The sequence below is a fragment of the Agelaius tricolor genome, unplaced genomic scaffold (assembly GCF_023055355.1).
Source record: "Agelaius tricolor isolate 1412-34295 unplaced genomic scaffold, bAgeTri1.0.p SCAF_1, whole genome shotgun sequence".
Lineage (NCBI taxonomy): Eukaryota > Metazoa > Chordata > Aves > Passeriformes > Icteridae > Agelaius > Agelaius tricolor.
The window spans coordinates 2,348,478-2,372,246 of NW_027269261.1; the positions used below are offsets into that span (position 1 = coordinate 2,348,478).

Below are 23,769 nucleotides of genomic sequence, written 5' to 3' on the forward strand. Positions count from 1 at the left end.
ATCCATACAGCAATTCCTAGAAACAGAATCATGGAAACTAATTGTATTCACAGATTTAACAGATTGCACCCTTTAAACAATCTGCACTGTGGCAGTGCAAAGCAAAATTACATGGTTTTTTAAACATAGTTTAGCCTGACATTTTGCATACTTGGGTCAGTTGTAGTGCAGCTCACTGAGGAATTTTTAGTCCAGCTTCAAAACTTGATGCAGATAAAAAATCTTTGAAGTTCTTGTAGATTTGGATAGCTCTGCATTTAATGATATCCTGTTCTTGACAGACAAAAAGCCTGTATGAGGATGCTGCAATTTAATCACAAATACACATGCATGACTGAGACCATCAAACAGTATCTATGCACATACTTAGCTCTTAAAAGCATCTATAAAAAACTCACACACTTCTTAAATTAATAATGTTTATTTCCATTAAACCAAGACAAATTTTCAAAATTAATACAAGATAAAAATTCAAGGTGGTTGGCATGGGGGAAAAAAGGTAACACTGCACATCATGTATATTATTTGTATATGCTCAAAAATATTTTTGAATTAAACAATACTGGCATGTAGAACTGGCACTTCCCCACAGAATAAAACCAGCAGAATTTTCCTTTCTCTTCTAGTCAGTAGTTCTATGAAAACTAAACACACACACATGCAGCCTGCAACTTTCACCCCAGGTTTACCATGGGAATTTGGAGCAACCCTCTATCAGAAGTCACAAAATTGTAGCAAAACATTTTTTCTACCGCATTTTTCATACCTGATGGGTTTTATAATACTTTCAACAAACAACAATCAGTTTTCCAACATTAACTACAAGTGCTTCAAACTGCATTAGTACTTGCAAACAGGCCTGAGGAATTCACAAAACCTTATTTATTTGATAACAGATTAAAGCACTCCTGCAAAGTTACAGCTCCTGCCCGAAATCAAAACCACTGAAATCCAGTTTTGCTTGTTGGTTTCACTGGGCTCCAAATTTGCTACAGCATTGGACAAAACACACAAGTAACACTGATTATTAATTGTTTCAATAAAAATCTTCCACCTTGACAGCAGTATTTTCAAGTATTGCTATCCTAGTCCTCTAACACCTACCAAAAATCATCAGGGAACAAGACAAACAAAAAAAGCCCAGTTGGAGAGAAGAGCATTTAAACCAATCTCCCTCTCCTTACCCCACCCCACCCTCCCACCCAGGAAGTTGCTGACTAAATTCCAAACTCCCCATTTATTGTACAGCCAGGAGTTGGAATAAGCTTTCCCTGAGCTCTCTTTCTACCTGTTTCAAAAAGTCAGAATGTGTTTCCTTGAATTCAGCATTCATCATTATTATTATTATTATTGCCATTTTCTCTGCTAATATGCAACATATTTTCTAGGCAAGTTATGTCATTTTGGTAGCCCTGGATTTGTGTTCTATTGCTCCAAATACAGAACTTGAAAGTGCATCTGACTTCTAAACAGTGTTAATCAGGCAGGTTTCAGGGAGTAACTAGACCCAAAAGATCTACATGCACAAGCCTTTGTAGTGATACATCTCTGTTGAATGATGCAGAAATTAATAACAGATCTGTTCAGAAATTTAGTGGCATGGCATCAGTTAGAGAGAGAACTGCTTTGCATCACAAGCTTTGGGTTTTAGAAGGGAACAAAGCACTGTCCTGTGCAGGAGGGGTCAGGAATGGGGATGGGTACAGATTTCACATCCAAGAAAAGCAAGTGGTTCACATGCAAGATGCAATGCTGCACCATCACAGCACTGAAAGCATCTTTGGAGGTCTAGTCCCTACCTGCTACCCACCTTCAGAGGAGTGGGAGTTGTGTGATGTACACAAGGAATCTCAGAACTGCATGAAAATTTTGCCTAAACTAGTCTAAGTCTCAGGTATTGTCATGGACTTTGAATGCAAATCCCCAGAAGACTGACCTAAAATGTACCATCAAATACAACACAATATAAATACACAAGGAGACTTGGGTTAATGCTGCTGACTGCATTCAGAACTCAGTAGTCTTGCTTTTTCCTTTTCAGTATTTCTAGCATACCAAAAGGCATATTTGTATCTTCCCCCATAAATAAAGTTAGTCTGATAATTTAATTTTGTAGATTTATAAAATATTTCTATGCAACTTAACGCAATAGCCTAAAAAAAGCAATTAAATTTAACTTTAACAAATAGTATATTTACAATTAAAATAAGTACAGACCTTATTGGGTTTGCATTCATTTATAGCACAAAATAATTTACAAGGCTTAAAGTAATAAATAAGTCACTGGCAAGCTTTCAGAGGTGTGCATTGTCCATTGTCAGAGTGCAGTGGAGTTTCAGGAAGCAGTAATGAGTTCTGGCTAAAGCATGTCCATGACTCCTCATGTGGGACGGCCTGGGCCAAAACGGGTTTTTGACCTGGGTTAAAAACACATGAGAAACATTTACATTATTCATGTAGGGCTTTTTTACTATTAAAGCAGGTTTTTGATGTGTGGGGGTTTTTTGGTTTAGTTCTACAAGGTGGATGAAGAACTGGATAAAAATCTTGGCTGACACTTTTCCAATTTTCCGTAGTTTCCCAAAAAGAAAATTATGTTGGAGCTGCAGGGAACCTCCCCGCACAAGAATTTCATTCTCCTAGCTCTACTGGGAGACCAAGGGAAGCCTTTGCACCTCATATGGCTTAACCTGGTAGAAGCTGATCCATAAGAAGTGTGTGAACTGAAGCATGTTTTTTCTTTAAAATGTTTCTTTAAAACCCACCACCCCACACTCCCAAAATCCAGGAGTTTTTCTTGCTTTTATTTTAAAATCTTACCTGGGATTCTTCTCAGTGCTGCTTTGTCGTGCACTGACCTGTGCTGAGGCTTTTATCTGAGCTTCAAGCCTGGAATAAATGCCTCCTGCATACTGGAATCCAGAAAAAATACTCAACTTTTGACATGATTTCAATGCAATCAGTAACTTTCCATAAAATTCACTAATATTCAGCACAATCTACAGCATACTTTTGTCCATTATCACAACCCAGCAGTGTTTTTGTCAAACCCATTCTACTTTCCATAAGCAGTTTTTAAAAGCAGTGAACTTTAAACATTATTTTAAACTCCAATCCTCAAAAAATCACACTTGGAACAAGAGGAAGATTGATAAAATGAATTCTTTAGCTTGTGTATTGAATAGATGTTATTTTCATTTGTGTTTAATATTTTTGTTAAGCAAGGCTCACTTCAACTCTGCAAACATTACATTTTGCCAGGACAAATCTTACTTCTTTGCTGTCTTTGGACTTGACTCGATCAAGGTCTCCCAGTCTCATTTTTATTAAGTGCCCTGTGATCTCAGACATTCTTCTCTGATCTGTCAGAAGTAAGAAAGGATATTTAGAACAAAGGTTTTCATTGCTACTGAACACAAAGAGGATTAGACACAGACTTCAGTGATACTGGATTTGTAATTTTTTTTAGTTTATATAAAAGTCTTGAACAGCCAAGCTCCTAAACCCTGATGTAGCCTCAGCAGCCTTGGCAGATACCAGAATCAGCCTGAGGCACTACACTGAGATCAAAATCTCAGGAAATGGTTTGGAGGCAGAAGGTTTTAAAAAAGCAAAATTGCACAAGAGCTTCAGGAGAGATTAAAAAAGGCAGAACAAATTAACCCAATTCTGAATATTTTTAGTCACAGAGACTGGGAAGGAGATGGAAGTGGATGTTTCTCTGTTTATCTGCACAGACAACAAATGCCACAGTGATGCAGGAAAAAATATCTGCATACTTTAATAATCATGAGATGACACAGCTATAATCTCTGTAGGTTCTGTGCTGACATTCCAAATAAAACACATAAATCACACAAACACCTCAAATCCCACTGCTGGATCTGAGATTAAATTCACCCTAGAGGGATGTAACTAAGTGAATTTTAAGAGAATTAGCTGGCTCATTTCCTTTGCATAGTGTTAACTTGATGAAAGGCAAACTCATGCAGGAACAGACCATCTTCTCTTTGAGCATCTTGGTTGTATCTCAGGGACCTGGAGGCATCCCACTTGTTCTGCTGCATGCTCACACTGCAAGGGAAAGGTGCACAAACCCTGTTACCAGGAGCAGCTTAAGAGAGGGAGATACTAAAATGTGCTCAAAAGGGCTTTGAAAATGACTTACATGAAAGGAGAAGCGTCTCGGGAACTTGACTGTTGAAGGAAAAACCAGATTTAATGTGGTTGTCTAAGGTCAAGTCCAACACTTAGAGAAAATTGCTCATTATTTAAGCCAGCCAGAGAGCCTGGATTCACAGCTGTGATTTTACCTTATCAGATGGCTTCTCCCTTTTCTGAACACTAGGTGAAGAAACTGCTTTCTTTGGGTGCCTGTAGGATTTCTTTAGTTTCTCCTTTCTCCCTGCTAATAGAAGAAATGTCTATTCATACCCTCAGATGCTTGGAATTTCTCAACTACAGAACTACTGAAGTATTTTTGCCCCTCAATTTCTTTACAAATAGTGTAAATCAATAGGCTGTTTTCCTTTTATCAGTGTTGCAGGCATGCTAACACACACTACTCAAACGCTTTTCTATAAGAAATGTACAGAAACTCAAGTATGCATTTAAAATGCAGAGTGGTTGCACATAACAGCATACATTTTTTATATTTAAAAATTAATGCACATGCAAGCTATACTTTTGACCATATTAATTCAATGACTAAATTCTGAGCAAATCAGATCAAACAAGTTTAAATTTAAATTACAACATTTTCTTTCAAAATTTATATATATTTTTAAACTGGTACAATTCTAATTGCCCTTTGAGTAATGACAAAAAGAACAAAAATTTTTTTTTTTTTGTTCCAATGAATCATCAGTAGGGTGAAAAGGAGAAGTTGGTTTTTTGCTTTCCATGTTCCTAAACCCATTAAAACATTAAAAATGAATAAAAGTATTTTCAGATCATATACAGCTTAGCTTCAATGCAGACACAATTTTAACTACATTAACCAATCATTCCTCTATGTAATCAAAAGACAAATCTGCAGGGGATTTTTTTGCATGTAAAAGCAGCAAAAAATTGCTGCCTTTTCTTCCAACATTCATTACATGAAACCTCATTAATTTGAGAGTTTCCTGCAAAATAAGTGCTTGATAATTCCAGGGAATTCTCAGACATGAATAGCTGCAGCTTTTCTTGCTTGCCAGTGATTTTTGATGGCACCAAGCAGTGGGGTAATTTGTATCTAACCACAGGAAAACCTGGGATAAATTCAAGTAACTTTGGGTTTCCTTTTGAAACACTAATATTCAAAATCTGCTTACAGAGGACTTCTGCTGCCTCAAATAAAATTCAAATAACTTTGGGTTTTATTTTTGAAACACCTAATATTCAAAATCTGCTTACAGAGGACTTCTGCTGCCTCAAATCCCTATCAGGTAACTCCAGAGAGAAGGACTGTAAAGACTTGATGTACCTGGTTTCTTGCACACTTCTTCTTCATCCCCCACTTCATCCTCAGTGACCTCTGAGCCCGTGGTGTACTCCTCCTCTTCAGATAACAGCGACTGCTGCTTCTAACCAACACCAGGAGAAGCCAGAGATTAAAAGGGAGCCTGGGTTTCTATTCAATGATATATTAAATCTGTCCTGCAGCTGCTGACACCCAGCACAGCTCCCTGTCTCAGTGACCAAAGAGTGAATCAGCACAGAATTATGGAAATGTTCAGTAATGTGATGTTTACATTGTTTGAATATACAGAATTACCTCAATAAGTGATAATGAGTGCCTAGTAATGAGAAATGATGAAGCTTAACGATGAAGACCTGAAGCCCCTCAGACCAGCCAAGAGAGACAGATAAATCAAATCCAAAGTTTTGAGTATGTTTCTACCAGCCTAAAAAACTATTAATAACTGATGCATGCAGTGCTAGTGTGGCTTGCTGCCATTTATAAACACATTCAAAGGAATTTCTCATTTCTATTAATGCAAAAGTAGCACTTCACACTAATGCTTTCTTGTAAAAACTTGTTCCTATACTGCAACCTCCAATTTAAAGCAAAAAATTGCATATTTTGTCTCATTTATTAGGAAATAAGATAAAAATCAAAGCTAGTTCTTTGCTAGTACAGAAGACCAAATATTTAAAATCAGTAAAATATTTTACTAACCAGCTGCAAAGTCCAGTTCTTCAGAGACAAAAACTGGAGTCACAAAGAGAAAAAAGGCATATAAGTTTAAGAAATAATAATAATTCAAATAAAAAAGGGAGAGAAATTCTAAAAATAGGAGTTGTATGTTACAGTACAGCACTCCACACTGGTAACTCCCAGGCCTCCTCCCATCTTGAACTCCAAATTTTGGTGGAATGATCAAACCCAAGTAGGTTGAAAACCACTGACCAACTAAATGCAGTCAAGTCATGGTTTAGTGAAAGTAAGTTTAGCATTAAAAATATTTACAGCTGATCTTTTGATCAAAAATCAGTCCAGGACAGGAGAGAAGTTATGTACTGAAATATTTCCAGCAGACATGGGGAAAAGTTTTGCCTTTTCACTTACCAGGTATTTTGTACCTATGTCTTACTCCAACAATGTATGGGGCTTATTTTTATTAAAAGTTCTTCAAGAACTTCTTCATTATTAGGAAGAAAGAAGGAAAAGCATCAGTACTCACAGCATTGATCTCTCCAGTTTTGGGGCCCCATGGTGTATTTGGTTCTACAAGCACATCACATTCAAGGCCTTTGTCATCACCAAGCCCAATACCAGAATCACTTTGAGAGAAATACATAAACCAAAATTAAACATTTCTATTCCTCTACTTCAGAATCAGCCTCCATTGACTGGACATGCATCAAGAGAGCAGGCAGACCTCTGAGTCAGACACATACCATCTTGACAGAAATACATTAAAATATAAAGACAGCAGTGAATGCTTACGGAGGTTGAGTGACTAAAAGCCTGCTTGAAAAGTGAAAGGAGAAAGTACTTGTTCTTCAATTTCCAAGTAAACAGTCAAAAATAAGTTACCCTCAGAAAGACCTGTGACTCATTTTGAAATGGGAGAGAGCTCCAATATAACAGCACACGTGTTCACTGTTGAGGGCTAAGTTATTTCAGTAGCACAATACAATGTTCTTACCTATTCTCATCCTTAGTGAAAGGAACAACTATAACATCCCTATGATGCAGCAGATCATTCAAGATCTGAGCAGTCTGAGATGGTAGAGCATCCCCCTCTTCACTCTGAGATGGCAGAGCATCCCCCTCTTCACTCTGAGATGGCAGAGCCTCCCCATCTTTGCTTTCTGGAGGTAACTCCACCACATGATCCCTCACTTTGCAGCCCTGCAATACACAGAGGCAGAAGATCAAATATTTGAGTTAACGGGAAGAATCTGATTCCAGTCAGTATAACAACAAAAGTTCAACTTCTGAATTACAATCCTTATTTTGGAAAAAGATCTATTTTCCTAACACACTGCTGCCCACCCCACCACATGCTGTGCTCTGTAAAGGAGAGCTGAAGTACCTTTGGGAGGGTTGTGGGGTCAAACCGAAGAACTTTTTGGTTACAGCATGGATAAACTCCTGTGCCAGTGGAGCCCAGAGCACTTGCTACACCTGGATAAAGAACTGGCTGCGAGTGGTACTGGCAGTGGGAGAACTCAGTGCACAGGAAAGACTACATCAGCAAAAACATAGAGAGTGAGAGGTGAGACAACCTATGGAAGTGAAAGTTCTGCACTGTAAAGAATGTGTACCTAGCTTTATCAGCAAATATTATCCAAACAGCTTTAATCCCTGCTTCACCCCTCAAAAGTCACCCACCACAAGCCAAAGTAAAATTCCCTAACCTGGTTACCACAAGCCAAAGTGACATTCCCTAACCTGGTTACCATAGGCCAAAGTGAAATTCCCTAACCTGGTTACCACAAGCCAAAGTGACATTCCCTAACCTGGTTACATCTTGAGCAGGTCAGCCAGTTGACCGTCCCCCAAAGACGCCAATAAACATCCCGCCAGGATTTCAGCTCCTCGTGAAGGCCAATTAAATACTCATGCACTTCCCAGGTTTTGTCTCTGAAAAAGCAAAACAGCAGAGTTGACTCTGTTTTGATCCTGCCACCAGGACCAGAAGATAAAGAAAGAGCAGAAAACACAGTGGTGAAAAGCCTCCAGTAGTTACAACAGGAGGGACACAATGTCAGACAATGATTACTAAATTCAGAGCATGACAGAGGAGACTTTATTCTTTCAGAAAATCCTAAACTCACTCTAACAAAGCATTACAGCTTGATTCACCTCAAGATCCATACAGTGCAAATTTACAAGCTAAGGTAAACATCTTCTATCTATCTGCAACACAACAGCAGCTAAGAAACACAGTTTGAAAACACAAGCTCATGCCATTTTGATGAAGGTACATACCTGGCAGTTCTAGTATTAAAAACACAGGACTTTGTTCCTTCCTTGTGATCAAATGAGACACACCTCTTCAGAATTTGAAAGAAAATGTGCAACTTGCAGTGGGGCATGTTATCTTCAGAAAGAGCAGATAAAATTTCCTCCCAATTTTAAGCCCTGGCCTGAAGCATTTTTGTTAAATGCGTGCCTATCCTAGACTAAGCAAGGAGCACATCCAGTTGGAAGTCAGTTCTAGGCACCACTAGAGGACCAATAAATAGAAACCTATTTTTAAACCATTAAAGATAGAACTGTATTAGCTCCTGAGCCTGAATTCATTAGTGGCCAGCATCACTTCTCAGTAAACATATTCTGTGTAGCAAAGCATCACAAGTAGCACAAAGGCAAATAATTGGAATCTAGATAATCCTCTGAGTAATTTTAAAGCCCTGCACATTTATCTGCTGGGAATTGCAGAGCAGCCACATACACTCAGCTTAAGTGAAGTAATGCAATTAATGAATTTGATGTGACTAATCACCAATGATCTTAAATAGGTCAGGACAGGGGCACAAGATGTGGTTCTACGTAGGTGCTGGGCAGAACTGAACTCCACACCTTGGAATAACTGGTGGGAGCTGTATGGAACTGTTTGGGCTGTTCTGAACCAAAGGGATCTGATGGGAAAGGCCTCCTGTCATTAATCTCCCACTATCCCCCTCAAAATGGGCATGTGGGAAGGGAGGGAGCTGCAGCTGATCATGGACTGATCTTCATTAACAGGAGAATCTAGCTGTTCACAGCCACAGATCAGACAGAACTCAATTAAACATTTGTGCCAAATGAATCAGGCTTGCAAACAGAACAGGTGCTGCAAGCTCCTCTGACAAATACTGCAGGAACAGAAAAACAACTGGCAAAGTTTATTCATAGCAGCCTTTAAGCAGGGTGAGCATTTGATTTGACAGTATAAAGTCAGATTAGGAAATACTCTTTAGCCTTTCTTTGCTGGCATAGTGGGCTCTATCCTTCACTGAAAAACCTTGCAGAAATGCAGCATTTAATTCAATCTATCACCATCAACTGCATACATCTTAAAACCATCTGAGGAAAGAATTAGCTGAGTATTTTCTATTTAAAGCAGTGCAACCCAAAAATAGCCCTCCCAGTAATCATGGCTGCAGTTTTCCCATTTTCATTCAGCAGCAGCACTGCTGAATGAATTTCAGTAGCACATCATCATAATCACATGCCCCATGGTTTTTTTTTTTTTGCTAGGTAATACAAGTTGAGGTGCTTCATTTACTCTTCACATATCTGTGACTTAATTTTGTAATGTATCTGAGTATGTAGTACTTGTAAAATCACCCAAAATGAGAGTTGAAGAAACATTTTATATATGTAATATTCACTACCTTATATGAACATAGACAATATTCCCATGTTGGTCTATGTTGATTTTTCCTGGTACACAGGGAATTCTCCTTTCAGTTTCTTTGGTTAGCAACTTTTTACATAAACAGCACCTAGATTAAAAAATAAAAACAAAAAAAAAGAGAAAGAAGGAAAGAAAGCACTGGAGTAAGAGCAGGGCTTCTAAACACAGGGGCTGCCCTTGCTATTGAAGCAGCCATATAAAAATGCCATACCTGTATAAAGTTGCTGCATTTCCTCTAGAATCTGGATTTACATACTCAGGATCAAACAGTCTCTCAATCTTCTTGCAGAAAAGTTTACTATTAATGACAGCAACACAGCTCACCCATTAGAAAAAAACCTGAAAATTGCTTTATGTATAGTGAGATTAACAATCACACTCTGATAAGCAAAGTCACGCACAGAATCTAGCTTTTAATATAATTTTCCTTTAAATTATCCTGTCCATCTCATTTTTACACAAGTGTGACAAAAGTGATATTTTGATTTTTTCTTTATTACAATGCTTGCCAATATCAACTCCCAGCTTCTACCTTGGTTAAAAGACCTTTAATTAGTGAATGTTGCTGTGAAACTGCACTTCATTCTAGGATTAAGCCTTCATCCCTACAGACTAAAATCCTCCCTTACTTCCTTCCACCTTGCTTGTCTGTCAGTCTGCCCTTCAATAACTGGCCCTTATCTCGATACTGAGCTGGGATCCTGATGTAAGAAAGAACATTCCAGCACAACTATTGAGCCTCCCAGCCACCCTGAATTCTAAGTCCAACCATCCAAGTTCACAGGGTGCTGAAGCCAAACCATTCTCTACCAATTAGGAGCGTGTCATCCCATAAAAGGTTTCTCCCCTAATCCTTGCTCCCATGTGAGAATTCATGAATAATTCTCCCATGCCATGCTCCTAGTGTGGCCTTTCTTTTTGCTCATTTCCTATAAAAGCTCTTCCCTTTTGCTCATAATTTTAATATAAAGTTCTGAAGTCACACCACTATATTCTGCATTAAAAATACATTCCATAAGAATATATATAATATATAATTTCAAACTGCACAGTCTTAGCTGTTATGAAATATGATCCCAAAGCTCAACAGCACTTCAGAAGTGTTTTACAAGGCAAAAAAAAGTTACCTCTTAAATTTGTCTCTTTTGTCCTTCAGCTCTTCCACCTCATTGTGCCTGAAGAGATCAGCAATGTGTGTAACAAGATTAGCGTTGATACAGTTCATGTTACACGGCGTGGCTACAATAGCATTCATATTTTTGTGACAATAATGAATACATTTCTCTACCTAGGAAAAATAGAAATATCAGTGTGAAGGAATTCTAGACAAAACCCCCCATACTAATTGCTTCAAGACTTTTATTTTAAGTGTGGTGTTTTGGAAAAACCAAAACCAAATTTTAGTTTGGCTTAAAAATAAAAAGCAAGCCTCAGATTTGCCTAAAGTTGATGCTGAATAACATGATTTAGTTTATGTTCTCCTCCAAAAATTTCAGTAACTTGCCAATTTCTTGTTGAAATAGAACCACAAAACTCATGGATCTCAACTTCAACAGCTGTGCTTTGCTGTGGGCCACCCCAATGACAGAAATTTTGACAAATATTTTAACAAAGTCAGCAGCTATTCCTTATACAGAGCTGGAAAATCAGATCCTGAATTGCAGATACATCATTCATGTAGAAAGGGATGTAAAACGGCACTCTAGATCACACTATCACATTTAGAAATAACATACTCTTTATTGCATTGAGAGTCTGCAAATATTGGATTACTGTACTGAAGAGAAGTGTTAAAAATCTCAAACTGTTCTCATTGCAGCAGCTGTTTATGTAGCAGCCAGAGCACAACAAACAAGCTGTTAGGACACCTGGTAATTAACAACTGTGCCCTCCTGCCAGAAAATCAATCTTTCTTAATACTTACTAATGAATCCATCTTCAAAAACTCAGAAGAAATAAGGATTGAGATGACATTTGATGGTTCTAGAAGGCAAGAGAAAAAAGGTGGGGTTTTTTACATGGATTTTTTATTGTAATTTCACATCACATCCTTCTCTCTTCATAATCGCTAACACAGATGCTAAATATTTTAGCAATCAACTTGTCATTCCATTTTCCAGTATACAGAACCTTTTAATCATCTTAAGAAATAAACTTTTGGTTTACCATTTCAGTGGCCAGAGCAGAACTATAACTATGGAAAAATAAAAAAAACTATAACTATGGAAAAATTATTAAAATTGGAAAAGGAGGCTTCACAGGGATGCACTGACTAAACAATTACACAAGATTAACTTCCATCTGTAGCCATCACACCCAGCTGAGATTTTTTCAATGTAACCTTCACATTGCAAGTTATATTTTAAAAAGTGGTAGGAAAGGCTCATTAAAAACTTGCCTCAAAATCCACAAAGACTCTTCTACCATTGTATTGGATTGCATTGAAATTGGAGAAAACATTGCAATTGTACCAACAGGGAGCAGAGGAGAAACAAACCAATCATCAGCATTTAAAATCTACCACTCTGCCCTTGGTCAGAAGAGGCCTGAAGAATCTTAATTAAAACCATCACATCCAAAAATATATTAGGGCTTCTTTATTGCTTCAACTTTCAGCATGTTTCCTCAAAGCTGTCAGAGCTGGCAGAGCAGAGTCATGTGCTGAAATGACCAGAGGATCTCTGTTGCAACATTCTTCTAACAACTGCTGATGCCTTGGGAGGGCTGCCCTAGAACAGAGGCTGGACAGAGCTGAAGAATAAAGCAGGGATTTATTGGGAGGCCTCAATGGATCCACCTTGAGCAGCACAAGAGCCCAGCCAGGGCTGCACCTCAGGGGAACCCAAAATGGTCACAAAATGCATGACCAGGCACAGGGTCTGTCACTTTGATCAGTTCTGCTCCATTTGCATATTGGAGTTCATTGTTCAATTACAGCTTTAGTCCATGCAGTCCCATCCTTCTTTTTCTCTCTCTTCAGCCCACGTTGTTTGTGCTCTTGGGCCTGAGATTTGGATCATTTGTCCTTGGTCCCCAGCTAGAGAAGGAATTGTTTTGTCTCCCTGCTCTGCAGAGAGCTCACCATCCCATAATATGGAGCCCTGACCCACACACTAAAGAGAATCTGAAAAATAGAAAAGCTCAAACCTGAGGCACCACTGACAACAGACTGGGGCTGAACTGCAGCAAAACCATGCATCTTCTATTAGTACAGAACATAACAAACCTACAAGAAATGATCAGCTTTTACCTAAAGTGGGCATTTCATCAGTCTCAGACTCCTTGGAGTTCCTTTTGACGTATCTTATCAGCCAGTCAAAGATGTGAACGTCACAGTGCACAGAAATATCCACCTCCTCCCAGCGCTGGGCATCCACTGACAGGTACTCAGCAAAGTATTTCATCTCTGAGATCAAAAGGTCTCGAGGACACACAAAATCTTCTTTCAGGTTTTTGGCTTCGTCACACACATGGATCACCATATTGGGCCTCCAAAGGAAAAAAGCCACAAAGCAAATTAGGAGCCTAAGCCAATCAGGACACCAAATCCCAACAACCTCATCTCCTGCTCTGGGTCATGCATTGCAGCACTGATGCAGGGTTTTATTAACAGAGGGAAAACAGGGTTTTACTAAACTCTGTTATACCAACAGGGTTTTATTAACAGAGGGAAAACAAATTGCAGTTATTAACTACTAACAGAAACTATTTTTGGACAGGTGAAGAAGACAGAGGCATATCATCTACAGATAATCAGTCATTTAATTAAGGAAGCAGAAATAGAAAGTTTCTACCTCCATTCCCCAATTTTGTCACCTGTTTGTTAGAGGATACTACTTGAGTTATATGGAGAACTTGTTTGTTCTCCCTTCTTGATTTTCTTCAAAGAAGAACCAGATATAGATGCCTAAATCACTGAGGCACCAAGGACAGTAACAGCAATTTTCATTGGTGGAAATTAAGATTTGGTTTATTGTATATTAAAAATCTCTATTTCTTAAGGAATGCTTGAAGCTAGACTCAGTAAATGCTGTCTCTGTTTAGAGAGATGCTAAAGTTTCAAACAAACATTATTCTATGTGTAATTATATAGTGTGGAAAACAGGGATATGTGATGGAATAAAAGTGACCTGGATGGCTACTGGAATTCATGGGAAAATTTTTCATTTACAGCTCTTTTCCTGCTTTTACATAGGACAAATCTACGTTCAAGAGTATTTTCAAAAGTGTTATTGACCATCAGTCTTGTTTCATTCCTTTATAAAACCAGGCATGTTTCTCATTCCTGTCCCAGCAGTGATCAATCACTCAGAGGAACACAGATTTACAAATATCTCATTGCACACAACATTCTCAAACCATCTCCTTGAATTTCTGCAGCAACAGAAGGTTTCCAAATTTCTTACAGCATTCATTAGTCTGTTTCCAGTTGTTTTCTTTCTGGCAGTAGATAAATTTCAGCAATTTAGACATCTTTCTGTCAATTCTACAATCCCCTAGGTAACAAACACACAAAGCTCTTCTTACCCCTGGGTTTCATCAGTGCTTTCCCCACTGTTTTGGACAGGACCTTTCTCAGATTCTGAAGAACAGCTCCTTGTGGAGGCTGCACTGGGCCTTCCTTCAATGTAAGGAAAAAAGGCTGCATTAGAACAAAACCTCCTCATCTTTTGCTCTTCAGCACCTTGGAAATGCAACTGAACTACGGCAGCCATGGTGGAGCAAAGGCACAGGCAGAGCAAATCTGCTTCCCCAAGGGCCACTAAACAATCCAGATTGCTGCTCTGAGTGCCACCCTTGGGAACCCACAGCAGCACCACTGCTGCCTTGCCCAGACTCCTGGCTACAAACACAGATCACTTCTGGCTCAGCCCTGAGCATGAGCCTCACAGCCTGTGGCACCTCCTTCTGGGAATGTCACCCTCTCCTGCAGCTCTCCTGCTCTGCTTTGTGGGACCTGGCTGCCACAGCAAAGCTTCTGCCAGGACAGAATTTGAGACCAGTGCCACTCCTTACCCATCCTGTGGCAGCTTTGGGAATAAGTAGCTCCCAAAGAGAAGCACAGCAGACTCTTAGGATGTGTTTGTTTTTGCCAAATTTCTCACACATGTGGCTTGAACCAGCTGATCACATCAAACAATGTTCCAAGAGAGCAGAGCAGGAAATTTGCCTGGTCCTAGAGCTACATCACTGAGGTTGTTCCAGGAACAAAGGACAGGTGCACTTCAAATAGTTCATCTTCACAAAGGTACTGCAAGCAGTGGAAGGTGCACACAACAACCTAGTGAGGTTCAGGAGTTCAGCCACCAAATCCACTGAGTTCTGGACCAAGGGTTAAAGCAGTGACTGGCATTTCCAGCTGTGAATGGATTACTGCAATGTGGAACTTCAACAATCTTGCTTGGAAGTCAGAAAGATCATTATCTTCTTTAAACAATGGATGGGCACTGTATCTGTCTTCCACTGCAACCCTAAGGTGGTGATTTTCCATGATTATGCCATTCTCCCAGACTTCTGGGAGCTCCAGAAACATCATCTCCCTTTTGAGTCATGTAAGAGGCTGAAGAAGAACAAGACAGATCTCTTCATCTAATGGCTGAACAACTACAGCAGACTGACAGCAAAAATGATATGGTTCAGAACACAGCAGTTATGCCTTTCAGGAAAGCAAAATTACTGCACCAGAGGCAGAGAAACTAAACTGTCTGCAAAGGTGCAGCCAAAGGCCTTGCACAGTTAAGTCTTAGCAAGGCCTTAATAGAGGGAGCAGAATTAGCAGAAGGGAAGATTCATTCAACAGATTGACTCCCAGTAAATCCTTGGGCAGGGCTGCTCCAGCCACAGCTCTCTGGGCAGCCATCCTCACTGCAGCAACCAAAGGTGTGAGCTCTAAAAGAAGGGACTGTGGAGATATGAGATATGGTATGGAAGAGTTCTGCCTGCAAATACATTAACAAGTCCATTGTGAACACAGTGATTTATTGAAGGCAATAATGGTGCCAAGAATATGCAGCACTGCCAAATTAATGGGGACATCTGAACTTCACCACACATTGCTTCAGATCTTCTTTCCTCCCTCCCAAAGCTCACAGATGGATTAACTTTTGAAACCTTGTAACAAAACCTTTAGGTGAAAGGCTATCCTCTGTGCTTATTTACTGTCATGAGATGCAATCAGAGGGACTCACCAGCAGTTGGCCTTATTATCAGCAAGTATTAAATGAGCTTTTATAACTCAGCCAAAACCAGAATCCAGCTCAGAGTGAGTATGGTCTGATTTGCTTTTTCTTGCTGTTACTCATGACTACAAACAAATGCAAACAGGCTCAAAATTCTTGATCCTAACAGTAAGCTAATGTGAATAAATCCACTAGGAAGCAATTAATTAAACAAAGAAACATTTACAAATAGGATTGTCTCAAATCCCCAATTCTGAAATGTACAAATGCCTCACAAATACTAAGAAGGTGAGTTCACCCAAGCCTGTGAGAAAAAAAGATTAATTACCCTAATTTCATACCAACAAATTACACTCAAACAGGGCAAATGATTTATCCAAAGTCACAAAGAAAATAGAACAATCTCAGGCCAGGATCTTGTCAAAGGAAACATTACATTAGTGGACCTGACTGCATTAATAGCCATTACATGTCCTGCATTGCGAGAAAGCAAACACTAATTGTCTCAGGAGTTGTAGAAGCAGAGTCAGCTCGTTAACTGCCTCCTGGGAGGCTGCTAATCCTGTAAACAGGGACCTGTGGGTGCCAGCAGCCCTCAGCCCACATCAGGCATGGAACACATCATTGAAAGCGGATGGGAAGCACTTCCAGGCTTGACACTACACATCCATTTTCCAGTATCAGCCCTTGATTAGAGTTATTAAACCCACTTTGAACAAAGGTCAAACAGCTGCTTTTCTGCTGCAAAGGGGACAGTGAAAACTGCAGTGAAGGACATTTGAACAGAGAACACATTTAAATGCTTCACTGTTGCTTAATTTTTAACACAGAAATTATTTATTCATCACTGAAGCAAATTTCTTGTGCAAATACATTTACCAAGTTCTAAAGTCACTGGAACATCTCTGTACTGAAAATCAGAGAATAACACACACATTTAATTACAACTTCTGACAGAAGCAGTACAAAAGGAATTGTTAACAATATTTAATTGTGCTGTGATTGAATTTACAACTATTAGGTTTGGTCCTCTTCTTCCCAGTAATTACTGGGACACATAATTGACCAAGACACATTTTATGTCATCTCAAGATTGTCTTGAAGCAAAAATTAGCTACATTTTTCTCCTCTCTACCTATCCATTGCAGTTACAGGTCTTGTAGCTGGGAGAGGAAGGTTTGCCCTCAAGGGATCTCCTCCTCAGCTTCCTGCAGCTTTTCCTCACAATACTCTCCAGTTATTTTAATAACGCTGCTAAACGTGACTTCAAATGGCTGCAGGGTTAACAGCACACCACCCAAAATCCTAAACACAATCCAGCAGAAAGATTTATGCCTCTTGGAAGGACAAGTTCCCAAAAATACCCAAGCAAACATTGATTCTTAAACCAAACTAATGGCAAGTGCCTTGCTGTATGCATAATATTCATATTTACCCTCCAAAGATGAATGACTACCATTCCTGGGTGGACTTGACTTAACCACTGAGGCCAGAAGCATGCACACACTGATTATCAAAGCCAATATAGGTGAGAAGGACTGAAAACATACCAGTGATAGTAATGGAATCCTGCCCAATAGCAGGCTCCTGAAACTCTGGCTGGGAATGGAGCAAGGAGGATTTGATGTACGTAGCTAAAGTTTCCACAGGACTCCCACCAGCAGCCATCAGGGGGTTATATTGGTTGTCAACAGGTGAACTTCCACTGCTTTTTAGCTCATCAAACCTTTTTGCACACTGTCACAAGATTAAATGATAGGACAATGAAGCAGTAGCTTTCAGCACATTTTTAATAACTGTGATTTGAGGTGGATACTGTATTGCACGTGAACAGTTACTGATATCAAACTCATAAATGCTGCCTGCTCAGTGGTATCAAGAAAGTACATAAACACACAGTAAAATAAGAGTTACCATAATTAATGATTCTAACAGAAAGATTTAAAAAATAGATAGAACATGTTTAAACTTTCATTTCCTTAAACCCTGTGAGATTTTAAGCCCAAATTTCAAAGAAAAACTTACGGGGAGAAGAAGCATGCACACACTGATTATCAAAGCCAAGATAGGTCAGAAGGACTAAAAACATACCAGTGATAGTAATGGAATCCTGCCCAATAGCAGGCTCCTGAAACTCTGTCTGGGATTTAAAAAATAATTTAAAAAATAGATAGAACCTGTTTAAACTTTCATTTCCTGTGAGATTTTAAGCCCAATTTTCAAAGAAAAAGCTATGGGGAGAGTTTGAATTCTCATTTTGTAACTGGTTCTTTTACCATAAATATGGTCAAATGTCATTAAGAGTGGCTATTAATTAATTCACAATTCTTATTCTTTTACTTTATGACTTCATTCCAATTTGGACAAAAGGGACTGCTACTTTCCACTGCAATTCTATAAACTTCCCATCCCCTGGTTTTGATAAACTGGAAAGTCTTTCTGTTCTGTAAATTTGTACCAACACAATCATAATTACAGATTTGGTTCAGTAAAGTCCTACCCAGAGGTAACTTGCTCATACAAATGAATCTACTTAATTCTACAGGTGCTGCTCCTGTGACACAGGTGTGGGGCTCCATTAGCAGCTGCTTTTATTTATTTATTTAGGGTTGAGTTAACAGACATGCCATGCCTGTTGCCCCTTTGGGCCAGGGGCACACAGGGACATCCTTCTGATATTCACAGTGTCTCAAATTTGGGATGCCAGTCACAAATTGGATATATCTGTGCTTTTATCTAACTGCCTTAAACAGGAATTCTTTAAACAGGGACACATTTGAAACATTCAGTCCTGTAAAAGCAGTGATCAGAGATGTATTAATCAATCCCATGAATCAATGTGAGGAGAGGGCTCACTGCTGCTGTTATTTGATTTAACATGCACAGTGCTGTCTGCACATTGAAAGGTGAACAACAGAGATGTCCCCAAGCCTCTGCCAAGAACTTGAAAGGCAGCAACGTTCCACAGAAGCTTCTACACCCAATCCTTCATTTTGCTGTTTGAAATCCAAGGTTACAGCAAAGCCCAATAGCACTGCTATAAATGGGAGCTGCCACACTTGATTAGGTTTGCAAGAAAGTCAAGACCACTGTCTTGTTTTCTTTCAGCTTTGCTGAATCACAAGGGCAAAAGACATTTTCTTTTCTTAGCTTATACCCTCTCAGAAATGAAAAAGTCAAAATTATTATTATTATTTTTAAAAAAAGAGCATTTCACCAGGAAATTCAGCAATCCAGAAAGAGAAGTATACAGAGGTTCTTCCAACTCTACTCCAACCAAAGAAAGGAAAATCCACACCTTGTAGGATCAAAAAAGCAGCAACTACACTCCTTACCCAAGAGAGGTCTGTAACCCCTCCTTGTTTAGAGTTGTAACAACACACACACAGAGTTGTTAGGTTTCCTAGTCAGGACACCACAGCCTGCTCAGGGTTAGTGGGTACTGGCATCCCTTCCACCCAAGTCTGAGCTAGGGAGTTTGGAATGCAGTAGCACAGCTACCTTTTTTTAATTCCACTTTTTAATTTTTTCCTTCCCAGTAATTTTCATTCTTATTCTGTGTAAGTTCTAATGAAACACAATGCAGAATGCATTTTTCAATTTCATTGATCAGGTTCTGTAGAAACAAAACAAAATCCTCCATCTCTTTTCAATCTACTGCTCATTTAACATTTTCAATTAGGTGCAAATTACTTCAGGACAAAAAAACCCAAAAGATAAGCTTCAATTTCCCTCCCTTCTCCCAAGAAATGTTTTCTTCTCCATACAGCATTGCTCAAAGCACACAAATTCTTTCAGTAGTGAACTCACTTCTTTGGAGGTGTATCCTGGAACCAGCCTTGCCACACTGTCCCAGTTGATGGGCTGGGGAACCCCAATCAGGGAACACAGGATCATATCCAGAACCATCTGGTTGTTGTCATAGGGGAAGTTATTGTTTTCTGAGAATCCACGACTCATCTTTGGCTACTTAAGCCTAGAAGAGAAAGAGTTTTTAGCAGGTCTCACTGCATGGTTTGCTAAACCTTGATCTGCTTTACCTGCAGCACTCCATAAATTACTGAGGAAATTGTTTACCACAGCATTAAAGTCAAGTACTGAAGCTTTTTTGACAAAATTTCCATATTCTCAGAGCCCTGAGGGAGAAGCAGATGAGCAAAGCACACCAAACCCAAGAGCAGCAGCAGGTATTACCCACCTTTCCTCTGAGCTGCCTCTTTCCAGAAGGGAAATCACACCTCTGAGGCCTCTAACACAAGGGAAAGGTTTCCAAAAATCTCAGAATAAACAGCCAAAGTTACAGAGGAGCATTTTAATGCAAATTTACACACGTTCAAATACTTTTGTCTGTTCCCACAAACCTCCTACACTCGGCTCTGCTCTCTTGCTCTGCCCATGTGCTCAGCACACCTGACTGCCATCATTCAGAAGCCAACCCAGGATACCAATTTAAGGGCCAGCAACCCTTAGGAGCCAGGAAACCATACCTGAATCTCCTTTGCTCTCACCCCCAACCCCTGACATTCCCAACTCCTTATCAGCCAGGATGAGCAGCTCCAAAAACCTCCTATTCCTCAGCTGTAAGCTGCATACCAGAACAAAGCACATAACAACAGCAGAAAACACTTACAAAACAAGATTGCATTTAGGTTTTTTTTCTTCTTTTGTATGTATAGCACCAGGGAACAGAGTAAAAGTTCAAAGTACTGATTTAGTTTCTGCTGGGAAAGAACTGTGGGCATTAATTAACAGTTTCATGTTCAAGTAAAGCACAGCCAAAAAGCTCAGAATAGAAACACTTAATAACAGAACTTGAAAGCCACACACAAATTTTTGACTTATAAAGCAAGAATTATAGAGAATTTGGGAGAAAATACACCTAGATAACACCTGATAACTTGTTACTAAAAGCATACAATACATAGATGTTTTCTTTGCACCACCCTCTTTCTAAAAGAAAAATGCTTGAAATACACAATATAGCCCTGTTTTTTTCTCCCCCTAGAAGCTGTTCCAGCCCTTTTTCTGGTTTTTTTGGGGTTTTTTTTGTTGTTGTTGGTAGAAACAGAAATCACAGCAGAGGTAACTGTAAGCTTTCATCCTCTCCAAAGAGCAGCTGAATTAAATCAGAAGGAAAAAAAACCCAGAACCCACTGAGAGAACTCGCTGGTTTCCCACAGTCATGAGATTTTAAAAAGAAGGGGAAAAAAGCCACAAAAGAGATGACAAGTCCTATAGAAAATTTCATACCATTTCAGCCGTTCTGTCTAAATTAAATCTGCTGTAAAATATTAGTTTTAGAAGAGAAAGGTCCTCACAGGTTCCACAAGCCCAGAACCCCTTGTAAAAGAGATGTCACTGTCAGGTAGCAGCGGATCAGTCCCTGTGTCCCTGTCTCTGAGAGCACTTTGAGGCAGTGTCACTGTGGTGATTCCATGGCACAGGCTCCTCTCTGTCAGTGTGCAGACAGATGTCAGTACCGATCCCAGCCCTGAGCATCTCCTGATTCTGCTGCCAGCAGGAGAAATGACCCAGCCAGAGCAGGTCAGCACCAGTGGCAAAGCCCAGTGCTTATGAAACACAGGGCTGACTTCGTGTGCTAGCTCGTACACATGGAGCAGCTGGCTTAAAAATATGTTTGGACAAGATAAGTAAGTGATGGAGTACTATAATCCCTTGGTTTCTCACCATAAAATAGGCTTAATGTGAGTAGAATTACCAGCAATGTCAATATTCCATAAATCACCATTTTGAGGGCAAGTGCTATGGGATGATTACACTGGGCAATCAAGGAAAGAAGGGAAGAGAGAATGAAAACTTTTTTGTTTTTGCAAAAGAAAGGAGCATGTAATTTACAGGGAAGTTTACTACACATCAACCCGGTGGACCATGAAGCAGCCCGAGCATGAAGGGATGAAGGGATGACAGGTGCTCTAAAACATGATGACACGTTCAGAGAGAATCAAGTCTTTGTCTCTCAATAAAGGTTTCTTTATTTGCTTATTCAGCACATTAAAATACAGTTCTGTATATGCTTATTACTGCAAAGACAAATGAAGGAGGAGACAATTACAGGCAAAGAGAAGTATTTTTTTTATATTCTGGAAAGAGCACGGGACTCCTCTTTGTGGCTTTACACATGACATTGCCTTTTTGTCCTTTAGGAAACCCTGTTGGAAATATAAAGACACATGCAAGATTCTGTCTCATGCAAGAGCTCTCTAAAAGCAGCAACATAAAGCCTGTAAGAAATCACATTCTTAAGAGAAAAAGCAACTTGTACAGATTCTCTCCACTCTGTTACTGCAAGGAAAGCTCAGGTTAACCCCTTCCTCAACGATGACAATTGGAGGAAAACAAAGTTTCCAAATTATTTAACTCTGACCAACTCATTGAGATGCACAGCATATAAAGATACATGAGAACAGAAATTCCTATTAATACTCAGAATTCCCAATGAAGCGGTGCAAAGGATTCTCAAGAGTTAACTCATTATGGAGACACACAATCTGATTCGACTTTTTTATGATTTACAGCAAGCCATTCCTGCAGGAAGGAAGGGTTGCTGCCCCTCGCACGGGCAGAGCGTGAGGGAAGGTGAAGATGCTGGGATGGACGGGCAGAGGTTTCCATCCTCAGCTGAAACGAACGCAAGGAAGTGATGGTGCAGAATGAGGCGGCGGACAGGAACAACAGCAACTTTGCTGCTTGCCCGCGTACCAGCCAACGTTAAAAACTACAAAGCCTTTAAATTAAAAATATAAAAACCCGTCTCAGACGATCTACAAGTGCGGCAACCTCAGAGCGGGGACCCCGGCGGCCCCCCGGGCGCTCTCCACCGGGACCCCTCCCGGGTTTACCTGGCGGTTCCCAGGCGCGGGGCCAGCGGCACGGGAAGGGGCGTGCAGGGGGGCTCCTCCTTGGGCCGATCCGGTGGGGCAGCAGCGGGACGGGGGCTCAGCTCCAGCGCAGGACGAGCGGGACCCGCCGGGCGCCCCGCCCGCACCCGCCGCGCCCTCATCTGCCGGCACCGCCCGGGCCCGCCCTCAGGGGAGGGGCGGCAGCGCCGTGAGGGGGGGCGGCCCCCGCCAATGGGCGCGGGGCGGCCGCGGAGGCCCCGCCCCCCCGCGCGGGGCGCAGCCAATGGGGCGGCGAGCAGCGCTCCCGCCCCGGGCGCGCGGCGGCCCCGCCTTGCCGCAGTGCAGCGGTGGCGGCGGTAGCGCCCCCTCCCGCCCCGCGCGCGGCGTCCGGTCGCCCTGGCAACGCTCCGCCCCGCGCGGCGTCACGGTGACGTCACGGCGCGCCTCGCACAAGTGACGCGATCAGAGTGACGTACACACATCGGCCATGACGTCACGCCGCCGCTCGTCCTCCGGTGCTTTCCGAGCGGAGCCCGCGGCGGTGGCTCCGCTTCCCGCAGTCCCAGCTGACCGCAGCGCTCCCGCCCGCCGGAACCAAGCGGGGAAGGAAGAGCCCGGCCAGGGGAGCTCGTACGGAAATAATGCATCGGACACGAGAGTCCGGCTCGTGACGTAAGCACAGCTAATTAATTAAACAGCAATGTGTCAATGCACTCCATGCTCCCACCAAAGAGGAGCCCCAGTTTAAGCTCTTCCCAGGTTTCCAGCTGATGCAAACACTTCAGACGCTGTTAACATAAAAGCAGCAGCAGAACACTGAAATTGTTGCTAATTACACAGAGCAGCCCCACCGCTGGGAGTGGCTCACCAGAGTTACTGTGCACAGTAAGG

At 40.8% G+C, this 23,769-nt stretch overlaps 1 protein-coding gene across 2 annotated transcripts; it reads right to left on the reverse strand.

The window, feature by feature from the left end:
- Window positions 1-402: 402 nt before the first annotated feature.
- SANBR (SANT and BTB domain regulator of CSR) lies at window positions 403-23,698 on the reverse strand. Of its 2 annotated transcripts, XM_071443537.1 has the most exons (21): window positions 22,879-23,686; window positions 19,829-19,994; window positions 17,569-17,755; window positions 14,367-14,460; window positions 13,090-13,328; window positions 11,764-11,822; window positions 10,967-11,127; window positions 10,051-10,137; window positions 9,817-9,927; window positions 7,954-8,077; window positions 7,527-7,679; window positions 7,137-7,342; window positions 6,669-6,768; window positions 6,164-6,196; window positions 5,468-5,567; window positions 4,314-4,408; window positions 4,169-4,197; window positions 4,001-4,074; window positions 3,274-3,362; window positions 2,821-2,912; window positions 403-2,417 (listed from the first exon to the last, which is right to left on the reverse strand). In XM_071443537.1, the coding sequence occupies exons 2-21, from the start codon at window positions 19,976-19,978 to the stop codon at window positions 2,381-2,383; spliced, it is 2,220 nt and encodes a 739-aa protein (XP_071299638.1). In that variant the 5' UTR covers window positions 19,979-19,994; window positions 22,879-23,686; the 3' UTR covers window positions 403-2,380. The 2 variants fall into 2 exon arrangements, with proteins under 2 accessions (XP_071299638.1, XP_071299721.1); XM_071443620.1 differs by lacking the exon at window positions 7,527-7,679 and having other exon boundaries at window positions 22,879-23,698.
- Between the last annotated feature and the right edge of the window lie 71 nt (window positions 23,699-23,769).

Coding starts and splice junctions, on each gene's coding strand:
- SANBR (XM_071443537.1), bottom strand. CDS start 19,978: ATGAGTCGTGGATTCTCAGAAAACAATAACTTCCCCTATGACAACAAC. Junction 17,756..19,828: donor CAGGATACACCTCCAAAGAA/GTGAGTTCACTA, acceptor ATCTTGTGACAG/TGTGCAAAAAGGTTTGATGA. Junction 3,363..4,000: donor AGATGCTCAAAGAGAAGATG/GTCTGTTCCTGC, acceptor TACTTCTGACAG/ATCAGAGAAGAATGTCTGAG.